At 50.9% G+C, this 19,641-nt stretch overlaps 1 protein-coding gene across 2 annotated transcripts in view; it reads right to left on the minus strand.

Moving 5' to 3' along the window:
* Positions 1-175: 175 nt before the first annotated feature.
* OC90 (otoconin 90) overlaps positions 176-19,641 on the minus strand; it is a 35,756-nt gene continuing 16,290 nt past the window's right edge. For both annotated transcript variants that reach the window (XM_004743572.3, XM_013051770.2), the window contains exons 6-14: positions 19,516-19,628; positions 17,584-17,712; positions 17,386-17,427; positions 16,119-16,169; positions 12,457-12,510; positions 8,354-8,470; positions 7,093-7,264; positions 4,080-4,186; positions 176-1,444 (exon numbers count right to left, since the gene is read on the minus strand). In XM_004743572.3, the coding sequence (XP_004743629.1) occupies positions 1,110-1,444; positions 4,080-4,186; positions 7,093-7,264; positions 8,354-8,470; positions 12,457-12,510; positions 16,119-16,169; positions 17,386-17,427; positions 17,584-17,712; positions 19,516-19,628 (1,120 nt within the window). In that variant the 3' untranslated portion in view covers positions 176-1,109. The remainder of the gene's footprint in view (positions 1,445-4,079; positions 4,187-7,092; positions 7,265-8,353; positions 8,471-12,456; positions 12,511-16,118; positions 16,170-17,385; positions 17,428-17,583; positions 17,713-19,515; positions 19,629-19,641) is intronic.

The following is a 19,641-nucleotide window of genomic DNA, read 5'->3' on the forward strand; positions in this document are numbered from 1 at the left end:
ACCCAGCTTTGGCTGTTAGTTAAGGTCACCTGGTGAAAAAGGTACGAATGTGTTGGATTCATCAAAAGGTGCTCATCATGGGGTGCTGGGTGGCTCAGTGGGTTAAACAGCTGCCTTGGCTCAGGTCATGGTCCCAGGGTCCTAGGAGGGAGCCCCGCATCAGGCTTCCTTCTCAGTGGGGGGTCCGTTTCTCCCTCTCCCTTCCCCCTGCTTGCTTGCTCTCTCTCAGATAAATGAAAAGTCTTCAAAGGAAAAAGTTGCTCATAACGTGCTGGAAAGCAAGGAAGGATGTCTCCTGTTGGCTTGGCATCAGCACCTTTTCATTTCTTAACTTTGTTGCCAACTTCAGAATATCTTCCTGCCGCAAGATCAGCCACACCGAACTCTAGCAGCTCTGCTTTCCCATCAGTCTGAGGAGCAGGCAGGGACCCTTACCCATCTCAGCACCAGACCTGTGATTTACAGGGGTTGAGAGCCAAGGATGTGAGGTGAGCCAACGAGTTTGTGTTCCTACCGAATATGGAGAGAGAGTCTGGTAACACACTACCTTCTTTCTGCCTGAAGACACAGGAGCATCTCTGGTGGGTCGCTGAGTGGGTGGATGGAAGGACGGGTGTGATTTCAGGCTTCTTACCATTACCGTGATCCTAATCCGCCTCTTGGAATAACTCAAAGGGCAGGTGTGTTTTTAGGGACGCATGCTAGAGCTGTCGTTAGTCCCTGGCACATATCCTTGGGTTATTGGTGTCCCACTAGTGAGTTTATAAGATTGATTAAATACATTCCTTCCCCCTCCCCCCAAACAGAAGAAGAGAAGCTTTCAGTGCTGAGAGAGTGGAGATACTTTGGCTCCATGGCTCCATCATCTTACGTCCGGCATCTACTCACACACCAGTCTCTGTAGCATTTCTTCAAAACCAACCAAAGCCAACACCGATTGGAGTTTTTATTTAGCCCCCAGTGTGCACCGAAGGAAGTACAGAACACAGTCCTGTGTGAGCTCACAAGCGTCACAGTGCACAGGGCTCGCTGGCTCTTCAGCCCTGGAGCCTCTGCTGAGGACGGGAGGACAGACAGAGGTGCAAGGGCGGGACAGTAATGGGAGGAACCTACTGTGGGGGGCGCTTGTTGCTTTCTCCAGGGATCTCTCTGGGGCCTTGTCGCCTGGTCCCCACAGGACCAAGTGATTTTCCCAGAAATCTTCTGGTTCTTCTCAGGCCCTCTGTGCGGGGCATGGCCTCCTCGCTGTTCTCCTCAGAGCTGGAACCAGGGGAGGAAGCCCCAGGCGCCCCAGACATGCCGTCCTCGCAGGACAGCTGGGGCCCCTGGCACTCTTGTGCGCCCAATGACTTCAGGCTTTGGTTAAAGGAGGCAGAGGCCATGCATTCGGCCGCCGTCTGGTCACAGGCACAAAGCAGTTTTGCACACAGGCTCTGCCCCACACCTTAGAGGACAAGAACAGAGTAGCGGACATGTAATGCAAGGTGGCCCGTGGCCAGCCCGACTGCCCCTTCAGCCTTGTTCTTCCACCCACCATCTGGGAACCTCGCAGCATTCAGCGTCCATGTAATCTCCCTGCTAGGAATGGTCTCACTTTCTCCTGGTGAATTCATACCTGTTTGTCAAAATTCCCCTTGGCATCCCCTCCTCCAGAAAAGCCTCCCTGAGCCCCAGGGTAAGGGGACTACCTTCCTCTTGGGCTCCCATCCGATCCCACCTATGGCTCCTTCTCTCCAGCAGGTTGCGTGTTAATGACACTGTGCATGAATCGTCTGTGTCTCTGTTTACCTTTCCCTCTCGCTGGATGGAGAGGAGGCAGAGCCCATGTGTTCCAAGCACCTAAGTCAATCCTTGACCCCTATTTCCTGAGTTGGCACTCGGAAAATATCTGTTGGACAGAACTGTTAAATATCTTACTTCCTTACTTCTCTGGGCCAGACCTTTCCCCTTCGCACACGGAAGTAGTTCTTGTGCAATCTATTTTAACCTCGCCAGATGGGATGCCTGATTACATGTGAATTTCAGATAAATATGTTCATGTAAGTATATCCATTTGGGGCATACTTACACTGAACAATTACTTTTGTTTATCTGAAATTCTAGTTAGTGTGTTTTTATTTGCTGGCAACCCTACCTGATTTCTTGAATATTTGTGTTGCCTGCCTTGGGGGTGGGGATGGAGGTCATCTGACTCAGATAAGTAATGTGTTGAAGGTACTTAGATACGCCTCCTGCAAATACTTTTCTTACCTGTAGTTTTCTATGAAGCTAGAGAAGTATTTGTTCCAACTTTTTTCCATCTGAACCTAACCATGAAGTAAAAAATCAGCCAGATTTTTTTTTTTTTTCTCAGCACACAGACCCTCTAAATTCCTACACTGTTGCCTTCCAACACAAGGAAACTAAAGAAGGGGCAGGCAAACGTGGGGCCAAGGGCAGAGTGGACAACACACGAGAGCCTGCTCCCCCGAGCAGTTCTGGGCCTCGTGTCGAGACAGCACGGAGCAGGCTCTGCCCTGTTCTCATGACCCAGCACCGTGTATGGTGCAGGACACTGCTCTGAGCTCACGGAGGGCTGACCTGGGTCCCTGGAGCCCCACCGGAGTTCAGACCCCCAAGGCCGTGCTCCTGGCTTCCTTGAGGCTGCAGGGATAGTGAAAGAGCCTTCTTCAGCTGAGTAGGCGAGATCCCACGGCATGGTGACATCCAATGATGACAGTAATCTGATCCTGTCACTTGTGGCTCTATACCCGTCCCGGCTCCTCATGCCCCAACAGTTCAAACCTCAGGTGATCATCTGGTGCCTGTCTAGCTCCCTGCCGCACCTGGCCACAGCCATCCCCCAGCGCCCCTTTCTGTTCCTACACTGCCAGAAGTTCCCCCAAATACCCTGGTGTTCCTCTTTCCCTTCTCCGGGAACATCCACACCCAGTGTAGCCATTTGGGAACCTGACAACGTCTTGTAAGATCCCTCCACGCCCCCTCTTCCGACTGCTCAGTTCTTCAGCACCCTGTGCCCTGCTCTCCCGGCTCAGACCCCCTCCTCGGGTCCCAGGGCACCTGCACTCTCGTGAGCACTTCCACCCGGGATGAGAGCAGAAACCTGCGCATCTGTCTGTCCTCCGGGCTGTGGGGCACTTGAGGCAGGGATTGTGTCTGAGAGTAACCAAGTTCCCAAGAGAGGTGTGTGGGGTAGATAACGGAGTGAGTGCAGGAGTCATGAGTGACGCGTGAGCAGGGGGCTCCTGGGCGTGACAGGTGCATGCGGACCTCCAGGAGGCGGGGAGGGGCCCGCCGATGCTGAGGGAGGGCAGAGGAAGGGGAGGGGCCTCCATGGAGGAAGCACAAGGGTGGGAACAAGCCCTTGCAGGACTCTCATGACTTGCTCCAGGGAGCAGGGACTTGAAGCTGCAAAGCCTAGAGGAACTGCCTCCGCGGGCTGGACATGGAAAGCTGGCCCCAGGGTGCATGAGCTTGACACTCGCTCCCCAGGGTGCTGGTTCTCAGACACCCCGCGGAGGCTCCAGGAGAGGGTGGACGGGGGCTGCGGGTCCACTGCCTTCAGCCAGATCCGCTCCCTTTCCGTGGAGCTCCTTGGGAGGTATCACTCAGGACAGGGCTTCCACTTCTCAGGGAGATAACACAATGCCATGAGAGCCCCCGGCACACGGACTAGGTTCTGGGTCTGAGGCAACGTGGTTTTCCAGGCCCCACTCCCGCTCCCACCACCCACTTCTTTCTGCAGTGTGACCTCCGCCGCCACCTCTGTAAAGGGAGGACTCGGTGCCTCCACACAGGATCCCTGGGGCGTCTAACTCTGTTCATCCATCTTGAGAGCTGCGGCTGGCACGCAGCAGGCACGCCATAAGCACAGCCACTTGCTCCTGGTCTGCTCCTACCCAGCTCTGACTTTTGGCAGCTGACTTAGCTCTTGAACTTCTGTGCCCTCGGCAGGATCGGTAATAAGTGTGCGTCACGGTTAAGAAGAGTATTAAATCACGTTGTAGACGAAGACATGGTTGGGGCAGCATCGGGAGGCCTGAACCCCATGTGATTCTGAGAAGGCCCCCAGCACTTACACTTGGCTGTACCGTCCACGCACAGCACTGGTGACCGAGGAAGCCTCCCGAGCAGGCAGCCCAGGCGTCTCACCTGCTCCACGCAGCAGTGATGGGAAAAACAGCACCTAAGACCAAGGAAAACCCAGCTGACTCAGGAACTCCTTCAAGGCCTGCCTTTCCCACAAACCCTACAGCAGGGAGAGAAGCCAAGGCATCTGTTTCCGGCACACACACAACCACCATGTATGGTTGTTTAGGTTGTGCACTTCACAAAGATACCACATCTAAAACCGTGTCAGTCACACTGTATGCATCCTACCATTAAAAAAATTCTTTGTGTTCTTATTATGACTCTGTTGATTGCAAGTGTGATTTGCATATTTATGATAATAATTTGCATCTGTTGAGACGGAAAAAAAGAGCTTGAGAAGAGGTTACCATTTTTAGTTTACACGAAGCTACCAGATGGACTAGCAGTGGCCCTGCCCCCTCTAACCTTTTACCTAATAGAACGATTAATCTCACATCCATAGGGCACCCCTTTGGACCGTAGCCTTGAGAGAGAGCAGAGTAATGACCTTGAGCATAAATAAAGAACATCTAAAAAAGCGTCCAGCATGAAGCAGAGCCTCCGTAGCCATACGGGAACGAATCGGTGTCTTGCTTTATAGACAGCCCCCATCTGGGCCTGATAAAGCCTCACTGTCTCCACTGTGCCCAGCCCATAGATACCCAGTGGAATCTTGTGACGGTGCCAGCCCAGAGGAGCCGCCACTGTCCCCAAACCCTCCCACTGCCACTCACCCATCTGCAGATAGTTCTCACGTGGTGTCAGAGGCCACAGCCAGAGCAGGGCTCCACCATGACCGGCTGCCCTTCTGTGGAGTTAGTGCTCAGCCAAGAATCGGCTTCCCCTGTTGCCAGTGATGGGGGGAGCCCCACGACTGTGCCTGCCACAGTGGCCGATGGCTGGAGGTCTGCGTCAGTTATAAATGGTCGCCCTGCTCAGCTGAACCACACACTCTGTGTGTGCACCTGCCTGGGGCGGGTGGTGGTGAAAAGCTAATCTCAGTGAAAATCTGAAGTCAGCGAGTGAATCAGAAATCACATATGATCAAAAGACCCTTAAAAGTCACCCAAATTGCCCAGAATGTAAAGTATGCATGGTTTTGAAAAGACATCCCTGCAGAAAATGAGATCAATTTGAGTAACTCTTCCTTGGTCATGGCAATGGCTTTGTTTTAATTTTTTCCCCATGGAGGTCAGGGAAGCCATATTGTAACTTATTTGCCTGCTGGTCAAATCTCATGTTTTTGTGAAATATGGCCAGGGGTCAGGAGCAACCCCACTGTCTTTCCATGGGGTTCGACAGGACACAGTGACTACTGCTAGACTTTTACCTCTTGCCATGTGTCCTGAGTGCTGTGGCCTCGGGAGTATCTACACTGTTCCGAGAGTGGAGCCCACGTTGTCGAACTTGTAATGTAGACACACGTATGATTCCAGTGTGGTGTACACTCTGCTAAAATAGATGCGTCCTCACTGTCTCCCAGCAGGAGCTAAGTTTTGAAGGTGGCCTGTGTAGCAGAGCCCCTAGCTTCCTCCCCACTGGATGCCCTGCGGAGCTTGGTCAGATGATAGGGCTGGAAGGCGTTGAGTGGCAAGGGGAGAAAGGCCAGGGAGGTGGGTGTCTGGGGGAGAGACACAGCCAGCCAGACGTCATCTGACCTGCAAGTGACATGCGCCATGGTCCTGCCGTCCCTCCAGCCTGTGTGTTAATGGCACCAGGCCTTGTCTTTTCCCTGTCCCCTGTATCTATTCTAGCTGTGGATTTTCCCTCAGCAGCCCCACCATCCCAGGGATATGCATTTTGAGTGCGGAGTCTGCTGGCCAGGGGCCATGACAGTTCCCGCGTGCAATCAGGCTTTACATCTTATCAACTCCACCCACGGAATATTCCTTCCACTCATGTCTAGGTTGGCTCCTCCACTGTTCCCTGTTTTGACCGCTGCATTTATGATCTTGGTGGTCTTTTGGTTGACATGCCCGTCTCCTGCACCACGCAGATCCTCTGGGGCACTGGCAGTTTGTTGCGAGCTGCTTTGTTCAGGTGTAAGCTCATTTGTGTGTCTCCACCACCCAGCATAGGGCGCGGCACAGAGCAAAAGCTCAAGAAAGGTGGGTTGAATGCACCAGCCTGGGGTGGGTGGTGGGTGGTTGGGCGGGTGCATAAATGAGTGAATGGATTCACCAAGGCACGAGGTCACTGAAAATTCTTTCAAAAGTGGCAGATATAAAACTGAGCAGTTAAAAGTTATTGAGAAGCTGGGGCACCTGGGGGGCTCAGTCAGTTAAGTGTCCGACTCTTGGTTTTGGGTCAGGTTGTGATCTCAGGGTCCTGAGATCAACCCCCTTGTTGGGCTCTGCCCTCAGCACGGATTCTGCTTAAGACTCTCTCTCTCCCTCTTCTCCTGCCCCTTCCCACTGCTCTCTCTCTCTCTCTCTCTCTCTCAGTCTCTCTCAAAAAATAAGTAATTTTTTTTTTTAAAAAAAAAGTTATTGAGGAAGTAACTTTCCTGTGGTCACCTGCAGGGCAAACTGGGTGGGTGTGCCAATTCGGCATGTTCCTTGTTGCAAAATAGGAAGATTTGGGGTCTCCTGAAAGGTCTTTGCAGATGGACTCTCTTGGGGCCATCGGCGGTACTTGGGGTTAGTACTTGGGGCAGATTTGGGGTCCGCTGAAAGGTCTTTGCAGATGGACTCTCTTGGGGCCATCGGCAGTACTATGGTGCTTCAGAGATGAAGGAGCTCTGGAGCACCATATCCACAGGTCAGCATCTGGCTCTGCTCCTTCGCCACTGAATAACTGCAGACAAGTCCGAGCCTCAGCGGCCCATGACCCTGAGCCGCAGCCCCGCGGGAGGCCGTGCTCTGTGTGAAGCCTGAAGCTGTCCCCAGTGGCGAGGAGAGTTATCACCTCTCATTCGAGCAGCGTCCGCACCCCTGGCCTGCCACCCTCGCCCATCCCTACCTGTCCAGGGTATCCCTTGGCTCGCCTCGTCCATCTGGCCCACAGGAACACCCATAAGATTCAAATTCTTCTGGGCACCGGGATGTCAGACAAAAGAGCATCTCTCCCAGCTGAGGCATCACCCGTGTGTTGTCCCTACTTCCCAGGTGCAGGAAGGTGAACCTGTCACAGGCTGATCAGAAACAGGGCTGTCAGGAGAGGAGGGGACACTGGGACAGAGGTCACACAGGCAGGCAGTGGTGCAGATGGGTACTGGTCATCCGAGGAACCCCGTGTCCTTGCCTCCATTGCCCTTCTGGGAAAACTGCTGCGGGTTAGTCCCCCGTCTAACACCCTGTCTAGTATGGTTCGGCTTTCAGAGAGCATGTCTTCCTTGCCAGGTGTCTGTGGCTCTGCCCAGACTCCTGCTTAAATCCCCCTGAAGTGTGGGGGGCTGATCGGGACCAGAGGTGCTCTTCAGCCACATGTGATTGCCGAGTAGAATGATTGTGTCCCACTGAGGCCCTGCAGCACCCGGAGTCCTGGGGGCATCTTGGCCTGTGGACGTCCTGACTCCAGCAGGTTAGCACACTCTGCCTGGGTTCGCCTTCAGAGCCCTCGATTTTTCTTTCCCTACCTCTGCCTCTGCCCTCCTGCACCCCCCCTCTCTACCCCTGTCCCCTCCTCCTCCGCCAGAAATGTTGGCCAAGACTAGCTACAGTCCACTGTGCTGACCCCATGATCACAGGTCCAGTGGCGGGGCGTGGGGAGCCAAGAAGCCGGGGGCCTTGCGAAGGGCTCCCAGCCCAGCCCCCCTCTCAAATGCTGTCTTCTCCATCACTCTGCAGTGCATGCTGTAGAGAGCTGGCCTGGTACTAACAAAGCCCTCCCCTGGGTCCGTAGCTCCTTGCAGGGGCAGGGCCTCCGGAGCAACCCCTGGTAAGAGGAGAGAGAAGGGAGAGGGAGTGAAAGCCCAGATATTTCCTTCTTTCCAACAACTTCATGTGCACGGTGCCAAGCTCTTCCCTTGGGGGCCAGTTAGAGCGATGGGAGCATTAGGCCAGCAGGCCCCTTTCCCTGGCTCAGCAGGTGAGTGGGCATGGGCAAGTCAGGTCCCCTCTGTGTCCCATGACTTCCCCTGGAAAGGAATGGTCCCTTCTAGTCGCACCAAAATGAAGAGGTCACAATTTGACACCATGGCCTAAAGGCCTTTGTTACCTACCCACCCAGAGAATCTCAAGGCCGAGAGAGGACAGAGGCTTCTCTGCCTGCTCCCACTCACCTTTTCCAGTTGTCTCCTCTAGGCCACTTTTGGTGGATGACGCAGCTAAGCCCAAAGACTTCAAACCGGCCGGGACCATGGTTACTCCTTTTGTTGAGGCAGCAATCTCTGCAGATCCTGAAAACACACAACATCATGGCTTATATTCAATAGGCAGTTCGGGAAGAGATTTGCAGATGGACACACTCTCAAGCCCAAATGCAGATATTTCAGAAGAACAAAGTGTTAGGAAAGCATCCTCAATCTAGGCTTGCAGATGGGAGAGCAGAGTCTCAGGGATCCACAAATGTTACATGAGAATTTCCAAATACTCTGTGATACAGAGAAGGAAACAATCAACAAAACTAAAAGGCAGCCAATGGAATAAGAGAAGATAATCACAAGTGACATATCAGAATAAAGGCTAGTACCGCAAATCTATAAAGAACTTATCAAACTCAACCCCCAAAAAACAAATAATCCAGTTAAGAAATGGGCAGAAGACTTGAATAGACATTTTCCCAAAGAAGACATCCAGATGGCCAACAGACACATGAAAAGATACTCAACATCACCCATCATGAGGGAAATACAAATCAAAATCACAGTGAGATACCACTGCACACCAGTCAGAATGGCTAAAGTTATCAAGTCAGGAAATGATGGTGTTGGTTAGGACTCAGAGAAAGGGGAACCTTCTTACACCGTTGGTGGGAATGAATACTGGTACAGCCACTCTGGAAAACAGTGTGGAGGGTCCTCAAAATGTCAAAAATAGAACTACCCTATGACCCAGCAATTACACTACAAGGTATTTATCCAAAGGATACCAAAATACAGATTCAAAGGGGTATATGAACCCCAATGTTCCCAGCAGCATTATTAGTGATAGCCAAACTAGGGAGAGAGCCTAAATGTCCATCAGCTGATGAATGGATAAAGAAGATGTGGTGTATATACAATAGAATATTAATCAGCCGTGAAAAAGAATGAAGCCTTCCCATGTGTAATGACGCGGATGGAACCAGAGGGTATTATGCTAAGCGAAATAAGTCAGAGAAGGACAAACACCATCTGATTTCACTCATATGTGGAATTTAATAACCAAAACAGATGAACATAGAAGAAAGAAAAAGAAAAGAAAGCAAACCATAGGAGATGCTTAACTATAGAGAAGAAAACTGAGGACTGATGGACAGGGGTGGGCGGGGGCTGGGCTAGAAGGCATCTGCGTACTAAGGAGGGCACTTGTGATGAGCACCGGCTGGGAGTCACTGAATTCTACCCCAAAACCGATATTACACTATATGCTAACTGACTAGAATTTAAATAAAAATTTAAAATAAAAATAAATAAAATGTGCTAAAATATTAAGTAAATGGAACATAAATATACCAAACACATATACATGAATACTCTGTGATAAAGTTACATTGGGCAAGAGCCCCTGCTAGACCAGCTGAGTGACATCTCACGACCGGAACTGCCCCAGCCCGTGTCATATTTACTACCATGCACCTGCCAAGTGGAGGCCTAGCATGGTGGTTACAAGTGAAGAGATAAGAATGGTGGAAAAATGAAGCTGGCTCCTGGTGCTCAGTGATGTAGGCAAGCACAACCTGCCTCGAATTCCTGGGAATCCTGGAAGACCTTCTCACCATCGTGTGAATTAAGTGCCAGGTCCTCGCTGAGGCCAGTAAGGCTGCCGGGGATCTCTCCCTGGCGCTACCCAGGTTTCCCTTTGCTCTGTGTTGGCCCACCTGTTCTCTTGGCCAGAAGCAGTGACACCTCCAACCCTGTTTGGTCCAGCCAAAGGGGCCTTGGTAAGCTCTGCTCCACCATCTACAGACCCAGAGCATAGGGTGAAGCCTGGGCATCTCAGGGACCCCTGACTGGCAATCTCTCCCAGACCCACCATATTGGTTTGCGTCATACATCCGAGCTCCTGAGTCTTTGCTCAATGCTCTGTTCCCTGGGGGGTGGGAGCAAGGCTTTAGAGGCCCTGTTGTTCTCTCAGTCCTCTGGGTCTAACATCATGCCTCACCTCCTCTCCAATCCCACCAGCAGAAACCCATGAACTGGTTTCTTTCCACCATGTTCCAGACTGCTGGAACGGACAGACATTTTCCTTGACCAGACGTTAGCCAGGCTCCTCTGGGCCCTCTTCTCAACCAGGCCTCAAACGTCGCCTATGAGAACTGCAAATTCACAGCACAGACTATTTCATCAACGCCCTGCCCCTGTGCTAGGAGACTTAGACCAACCCCAGCCTAGTTTCCCCAGGATGACCCAGCCTCCTGCTTCCCCTTGTCTTCCTGCCCAAGAAAGCTCCAGACAGCCCAAAGAACTTAGAGCTTGAGACCCACGCTGACCCAACACCTGCCTTGCCTAAGTTTTCAGAAAACAGACCTCTGCCCCCTTTTTGGAATATTCCCCTGCCCTGACTCTGCTGGAGCTCTGGCCTCTTGTCCACCATCCCATTTTCCCTCTAAAAGTCCCAGTCACTTGCATACAGATGAGAGCCAAACATGGTTACCCTCCAGTCTCTCTTCCCTGCTACAGAAACCTGAGTAAAGTCAGTCTTTCCACCATTAACAAATGCCAGCTCTGTTTCTTTTTGAGAGAACTCACCTAGTCAGTGGAGAGGAGTAGAACTCAGTTGTAGAGGTAAGGCAATCTGAGTTTGCGTTTAGCTCAAGGGTGACCTTGGACAGGTCTCTTGCCTCTCTCAATCTTGATTTCCCCATTTGTAAAACTATATTAATAATACTTGTTTTGGTGTTTGAATAATCCTTCTAGCTAAATGCCTAGCAAGGAGGGAAAAGCCAAGAACAGCCCTTAGAATCGTTCAGTGAGTGTGAAGACACATCTGATTTGGGGTTAAAGACTCTCCAGGTAGAAAACTCAACAAGCAGAGAAAGCCCCAGAAGCCCATGTGTGCTCCTTGCCAAGTCTGAGTGTCTTTCCAGAAGCCCTCACCCTCTGAGAAAGAACTCTCTAGATTCTTGGTGCTAATCAAACATGAGACCCCCTACCCCATCCCCTTAGATGAGGGCATGCGGCATTCATCACTCTGCCTGAATGGCCGCCCCATTGGCGAACAAATTCCTCTTGCCCTCGCTCCCCAAGGCTGAGAAGGTCACTGTGCACCTGAGGGCAAAGTTGGCCCAAGTCTCAATGCTCTTAGCTCTGACACTGGTGACCCGTCACCATAAATTCAGTTAAGATGTGGGAATTCTGTCCAGGCCTGGTCCAAAGCTCCCAGAATGAGAGGCCAGCCCAAGTTGGGTACAAAAAACACCAACTTTCAATTTCCATCAGAGAGGAAAAGAGGAGAAATGAGCTACCATGGGTTTTTTCCTGTTAACATGGTAGAGGTTTTGTTCACTTGCTTTTAAATAGTGGTCCACAGTATCAGCCATGGGAGAGAGGCATAAGGATAAGTTGTTTTGATTTTTCTTTAGGGCAATTTGACAACATATGGATACATACATATTGCATGGATACATGCAATGATTACGCCCTCTGTGCAGTAATCCAACTTTTAGGCATTTATTGTGACAAATTAGAAGTGGATGGGTATAAAGCGTTTATCTATTATTTATAAGAACAAAGTAGGAAATAATTGGCTCATGCTCTATGGTATTCCACACCAGAAACCATGGTACAGCTGCCACTAAAAATCATGTTATAGAAAGGTATTTAATGTCAGGGGAATATCGTCTCACTCTTTAGGTGATACAGCTCAGACTACAAAGCCATGGTGCCAAGTGATCTTTAGTGCATTTGAATTACATTCACGGTATGCTCGGCAGGCGGGAGACTTTACAAGGGAGCACCTGAGATATTAGAAGTGGCTATCTGTATAACATGGAAGTAGAGGTGATTTAAGTAGAAAACAAAACACTGTTTTCCATATTTTTCTAAATGCATCTCTTTATCAGGTAGGCTTCTAGTTCTTCCTACTCATGGATCTACATTTTAACTTCATTTGTCTACTTTGTGGGGAGTGGTATAAAAGCAAATTGGTCTCAATGATTCCTTCATGTTTTACAACACACTTGAGCTCATAAACATATAGGGACAACCATTGTGTGCTGGTGGGAGAAGCCAAGTGTGCTTACCTGGAGGGGATGTGGTCCTAGTGGCTTCCGTGCCTTCCTGGTCTTGGCCCACTTCTGTCCACGAAAGGAAGGAGACAGGGTGAGTGTTGACCCCTGTTCCACCCCTGGGTCCTGAAGCAGTTCCCATCCTTTGGGCACAGAAGGCAACGTTACTCTGCCCCTCATCACCTCCCAGGGTTGCCGGTGATGTCAGGTTCACTGCTAAGTCAAAAAGACTCCCCTCCCCAGACACAGACATGCTGGCAAAGGCAGCTGTAGCCTGCTGGGCTAGAAGCAGGTGCATCTTTGAAATACTTTAGGAAAGCAGATGTCTCTAGAGTTTAAACAAACAAAAAAATTAATCACATATTTTTGAGCAAAGAGAAACAAGGCAACAGAATTGTGGATTCTAGTTCCTTGCTCTATGGCTCCCAAAAGACTACTGAGCCCTGGTTCTTGGTAAAATGAGTCTGTTGTTTGACTGTTATTAGGCTCCTACAATGTTGTAGACTGAATGTCTGTGTTTCCCCAAAATTCATTGGCTGAAACATAATCGTCAGTGGTCTTGGGGCGTTTGGGGGATAAATGGGTCATGAGGGTGGAGGTTTCGTGAATGGAATTTGTGTCCTTATGAAAGAGCCTCCGCAGAGTTCTGTGGCTCCTTCCACCATGTGGGGACACAGCAAGATGGCGGCTCTCTATGAATCAGGAAGTGGGCCTTGCCCAACTTGGCCATATCGGTGTCTTAAGTTTGGATTTGCAGCATCTAGAAATCATGAGAGAGAAATTCTGTTGTTCACAGGTGATACAGTGTGTGATATTTTGTTGTAGCAGCTGGAATGGATGAAGACATACTACATGCCAGATATGGCTTTAAGCACTTGGCTTGTACTGACTCAGCAAAAACCCCACGAGTTAACACCAGGCTCACCGCTTATTCAGAGTTGAGAAAGGGGACACACAGAACACACTGGTCACTTGTTCATGGAGCTAGGAAGTGGCAGAATGCAAACCAGGGCTAAGGTGACCCATCCTAACCCCTGACCACCCTAACCACCGAGCTGGGGTGCCATTTCTCTTCTGACTATACCGCAGAGAGCTAGCAATGATAACTCCAGCAGGCTTGGGGAAGGGAGGAACTGCCTTAAATTCAATGTGTCAAAGATCAAGGTTATGATGGTGTTCTGCGGAAATCAGGCTTACAATTGACTGATAATGTAGACACACAAAAACACTCCAGCAAAGAGACAGAACCTCAAAGGTTCTAAGCCAGGCAGATGGTTCTCTTCAAAGTAAAACGCGCAGGTTCGTAACTAACGGAATCCTATGCTGTTTTACCCCCAGGCAAATGACTGCCTCCTTTATCTGTTGTATGGGCCTTCTAGGGCCGGGGGAAGAACTCAGAGGCTATATGGAGGGCTTAGGCGCAGACCAGTCCCCCAACGTCCTCCTTGGTGTCCTTGCCTCTTAATCGAGGAATCCACTTGTTTCTCTCTTCATTCTTAGTGACTGGTAAATAGTTATTATGAGTGATCTATGCTTATTAATAAAGAATCCATTGCTATTCATCGCCATAAGCAAAGTAAATGGTTAGGTCGCTTCTGATGACATCCTGGCCTAGATGTTTTCGGGTATGAGGCTGTTCCCTGTGAGTCCCTACCATATCACAGAGACAAAACCAGTCTTGCAGCCTGAGGTGAGGTTCGAGACCAGTCCAGCAGATCTCATGCTGGACCGCCTGTACATTTTAACCTCCCAGAGCCTCAGTGTCCTCCGTCATCTGAAAAGTAGGTCTACTGGTATTTCTTCTGAGCCCCGTCGAAGAGTGATCATCAGAGCCAAACATGTGTATTGAGAAGGCAGGTCTCCACTGGATTCCGTGCTTTGCTCCTGTGTGGTCTGTCCTGCTTGCTTGTTCTGGAGGAATTGGTCAGTGGGTGGCACTGGTCTCAGTAGCCACTGTGGAAAGAAACCACTCCACTGCAGTTATCCACCCAGCTCAGCTCGTGAGCCAGGCAGGGGTCCCCTGCAAAAAGGCAGCTTTGGGACTGGGGGCCCAGCAGAGGTAGCCCACGGCAGTCTGACGAGGAACAGTGATTGACACTTTGGTCCCGATTCAGTGACAAGGGGTCAGATTAGCAAAAGACCGATGTTTGGGTGATGAGACCGCTCTCTGGGGGAAAGGTCCACCCTGTTCCTTTGCTAGAGCTGGTCCACAAGGGAGCGCAGCTGAAGAGGGAGTCCAGCTTAGCAGTAAAGACAGACACCGTGGAGCCCTCGAACCTCAGCCCTGCCACCCAGCTCCCAGTCTTGGACGCTTTCTTTCTCCAGCTCCATTCACCATCTCAGTGTGGAGCTTATGGCAATGATTTCCCAGGGTTGTGGGAGCAAGAAATGAGAGGACATATTCTAAGCAAGTTGTCCAGGGTCCTGCATGTGACTCAAGACTGCATTGCTGTGTTTTAGTGTCACGTCAGCATTTCTGAAGAAGATGCTGCTGCAGAGTCTTCCCGTGTTCTCCCTCATTTAACCCCCTGCTGCCCTGAAGGACCCATCCCTTTCCAGGGGTTGGTCCACCATGGACCCAGCCCTCGGGCCGTTTTTATAAATGAAGCTTCCATTGAACACAGGCACACCCACCCAGTTAGGGGTTCTCCTGGCTGTCGTCCTGCTGTGATGGCAACTTGGGTCATTGTGACAGAGACTGTCCACAAAACCCAAGCTTTGAGAGGTTGATCCATGCTTCCAGAGTCCTATAGCTGAAAAATGGGAGAGGCAGGATTCCATCCCAAAGCTGCCTGAGTCCAAAACATAATTATTTCATTCCAACATGGTGAGAACAATCACGAGCCCTATTTTTCCTTCGTAATTGATGTTTGTGCCTGCATTGGGGCGGCCTCCTTTTCTGGAGGGGGTTTGTGGGCACTGCTAGGTCATGGGTGTGAGTACGTGTGTGTTGGGGGACAGATTGGTCCTCAGTTTAGGATGGAAGTGGCCACTGTGAATCCTGCTGGGAATGGTTGCTGTGTGGGCAGGGCACATGGTGAAGATTTGGCTTGGAGTAGGTGCTATTTCTTTTTCTTTTTCTAGACATGGAGTCCAAGGCACAGGCTGTCCAGGAGTGGTTGGGGATGCAATGCCCTTGGTCACAGAGGACAGCCAGGGAGGATCGGCACCATGAGCTCTGCTTCTGTTCTCAAAGCAACAGCAGAGGAGAGAAATATACACACTTCTGGGGAGGTGGTTGTGCAGAGGGATCTCCTGGAGGCATAGGGTTGCCAGGCTTGGCAAATAAAAATACAGGATGGTTGGTTAAATTTAGATTTCACATGAACAACCAATCACCTTTTGGTATAAGTATATCCCATGCAACTTTTGGGACATACTTATGCTAAGAAAGTGTTTGTTGTACATCTGGAAATCACCTTCAGATAGTTGAGGATGAATGTCTTGTCTCTGGCACTTCTCCTGAGGTAGGAGTGGGGGTATGGGAGGAAGCAGAGCATGTAGAGAAGAGATTTGGGGGGTCAGAAGGAACTAAGGGTGGCTCTAGAATGATCTCGGGGCAGTTTCAATAAGAAGCCAGGCAGGGGGCATTTTAGGAAAGCTAATTCCAGCCAGTAGGCCGATAGTACAATCAAAATGTGGGTATTTGGGTTACACACCAGTCTCCTAGTGCTCACCTTCTCCTGAAAGGGCCTTTGCACTGGTGTCTGTGAGCTCCACAGGAACCACTGAAAAAGAAAGCTCCCAAATCAGTGACTGATGGAACACAGTGTCTCAACCAAGCACCACGAGTCCCAAAGGACAGGCTGGAACTGCTGGACCAAGGGAGGAAAAGGGCCAGGAGAGATGCTGCCAGACTAGGGCTGCTGGTTCTGTCTTGGGATTCCTGCCCCTCATGCATCTGCCGGGTTGTGGGGTGTCCAGCAGGTCCCCAGGAGCGACTCCAGCAGGGTTCTGGCCAGGGAGGTGACACTAGCAGACCCAGGCTGTGGCAGTGAAAGGCCCGCAGACCCTGAGGGTTTGTGGCTGTGGAATAGGACATCCCTACTTGGCATGTCCTAAGGGAGGCAGACAGCGCAGAATAAAGAATACCGGACTCAGAAGACACATAGAGATAGGACACACACAAACACTCCTACTCACACATACACACACCTACACCAGCACACTCCTGTGCTCCCTGCCCCCCACACACATATCGGCTTCTTTCTCTTCCTATCGGCTTCTTCAATACATGCTGCAGCCCTGGGAAGGAGACCCCAGCTCCAGGGAAGGAGGAGTGCTCTGCCAACATGCACCCAGAACTTTCCGTTGGGATTGAGAGATCGTTTGAACACTGGTGTACCAGGAATGACAGGCAGAAGAAGAACTCTCACATTTTCCATAAGATGCCTGTCTTAGAGTAGAAATGATCACTTATTTCAGTAGACAGATATTAAAAGCCCACCCTGTCTGGAAAGGAGGCACACAGAAAACAGCTTCTCCTTCAAGGAACCCCCACTGGGGTCCAGGCTGCTCTCTCTGCCACAGGTTCCAGAAGGCCGAGGAGGGAGACAGTTAGTCTGCTCCCAGGTGGCCTTGGTGGCCAGTAGCTCCACCAGACGAGAGAGGACTTTCTCTGTCAGAGCACTAGACCTGGTCCTGTTCACATCGTACACCAGTGGCCTGACCATAGAGCAAGAGAGGAAGAATGGGGGTCTATCTCCTCATTGGATTAAATGCACACCTCTTCATGTAACAAAGAACAATGTGTGCATGAGGGCCATTTGCTGTTGGATGGGTGTTTGATGGGATTATCAGACTTAATGGCCTCCCCTTGGCCAGGGAAAGGCAGAGACATTGCCAGTGCTGTGGGTCACGCCAACAAGCCCTGCAGTGGTGTTTTCCTCTGTAGAGTGGCCCCGCTGTGGTGCAAGTAAAAGCAGCTTCCCTAGAAGACCTTACCTCTGGGCAGAGGTGTCGTCAGCTCTTCCGTGCTGGCTGTCTCTGCAGAGAGACACATTGGAAAGCCTGTTTAGAGCAGCGGGTCTGGGGAGTGTCAGAAGGTGCCGGACTGAAGGTGCACTGTAGCTACACCCCCCATAGCAGCCTCTGCCCCCGATCGTCAGCCCCGCCGCTGATGCACGGCCCGGTTCTTCCCACCTGGAGGCTGAGCCACACAGAAGGAAGTGTCCAGATGGTTCAGGGAAGAGTTGATCCGGGACTGAGCCAAGCATTCTATGGCAGCCTTGTTGCAGGCACACAGCAGGTGCTCACAAGCGTCCCCAGACTCTGTGCACAGGGCAAAGGCAGAGCAGAGCAGATTGGAAAATCTCATTTGGAATCCCAAGAGGTAATGCAAGCTCCCAAACTGACCCTGATCTGCCTGCTGAGGCCACACTCCTCCTGCAGGCGTCCTCCTGTTACCCAGCTTGGCTCCGTGAGCTTCGGTGCATAGACGCAGTCTGGGGGTGGTGCCCACTCCTTACGTCACACTCACACCTGACACTTCAGGCCATCCTATTGATCTACTTGCCGCCTCCACGCCACTGCAACTCGTGCCCAGGTTATGTCAGTGGCCTCCCCCTGCTGCTGTCCACTCGCATCAAGGAGCCAGAATGAGCCTTCCAAGACTCAGGGCAAACCATGTCCTTTTGGGGTTTCAAAACCCTCCAACGACTTTCTAATCAATGTAAAAGCTGCTGTCCCTGCTCTCTTTCCCACCTCATCACCCCCTTTCTGACTGACTGTCCTCTTTCCCAAGCATTCTGGGCGCCTTGAGCCGAAGGGTGTACGTACCTCCCTACTAGCCACAGGCTTGCTTCCGCCTCACGCCTCAGTCTTTTCTTCCTGGGCATGTGCTCAGGGGGGCTTTCCCCCCGAGCTCGCTCTCTACCTTTCCCCTGGCTTATTTCCCTCCACGGCTCTTGTCACTGTCTAACATACTCTAGCCCTTTGATACTTCCAGCATCTGGCAGCCGGGAGGAGGTTTCAGAAGGTCAGGATTTCCCCAATGTCTAGACAATTGTCTTGCACAGTATGTGTCTGCTGGCTGGCTGGCTGGAGGGATGGGTAGGTGGTCCTTTCACTGTATGTTCACCATATAGTGATGTATCCCTATGCCTCTCCTCACCTCTTCCCCGATGTACCATACTTCAGCCAGTCCTTGCTACCTGGACTTTGGGGTCAGTTGAACCTGGGCTCAAACCCCGACTTTACCACTTAGCAGCTTATGTGCCTTTAGGCAAGTTATTTAATTTCTTTGAGTTTTCCTGTCCTTATCTGAAAACTGGGACGAGTGACCCCATCTCATAAGATTGTTGGGATGATTGCACGTGCAGGGTATAAAGGCTATGGCATATGGTAGGTGTTCATAAAGGTGGCTCTCATAGAGCATCCCCAAGGTGCCACGTACCTCTTTCCTCTGTGCCTTTGTCTCTTCTAATTCTTCTGCTAGGATTGCCCAGAGACTCAAAATAAAATCCCTCGAATCACGTGGTGAGTAAGGTGGTGAGAGCTGAGACTTGCATCTATGCATGTCTGATTCTCACAAACAGCAGCAACCACAAACCGAATTCATCCATCCCTGCCTCTCTTCCCCTCCCAACACTGACTTCTTCACATAGGCCAGTCCCGGTGTTAACTGTTTTACATTTAGCATTGTTTCCATTTAACAAGTGTAATGCAGTTTTACATTGAAGCACTGTGTAATTTTTATGACAAATCTCTGAAGCAGGTTTTCTCCTACCATGTAGAGGTTCCCACTTGTTGAGTAAGTGCTCCCATATCACACAATGTATGAGTAGAAAACCATCTGCCTCCCCAGGCTCCCAGGATTGCTGCAGTATAAAACTGTCAATCACATAACCTGCCCACCAACTATTCTTTCATTCCAAAAAGCATTTATTGTGCATCTACTCCATGCAAGGTACAGATGTCACAGATCCAGCCCTCATGGGGCTCAGAGTATAGGTGATGATGTCCTTAATGGCTGTGATGATGAGGGGGGACCCTGGGAGCCCTGGGTCTGGCCCAAGCCTGGGATTCCTGAGCTGTAGTTTCTCAGCTCGGTCCCAGGGACCTGGAGATGCTCACCACATGTGATGGTCTTGCTGATGCAGTTGACATCTGTGCTGAGCTTGGCAGGGTCTTGGAGACAGTCCATCTCAGCGGCCTCTTCATAGCACCTGCGGTGCTGGAAGCAGCAGCTGGGGCAGGTAG

Source organism: Mustela putorius, unplaced genomic scaffold (genome assembly GCF_011764305.1).
Source record: "Mustela putorius furo isolate JIRA1106 unplaced genomic scaffold, ASM1176430v1.1 tig00000228_pilon_pilon_pilon, whole genome shotgun sequence".
NCBI classification, from domain to species: Eukaryota; Metazoa; Chordata; class Mammalia; order Carnivora; family Mustelidae; genus Mustela; species Mustela putorius.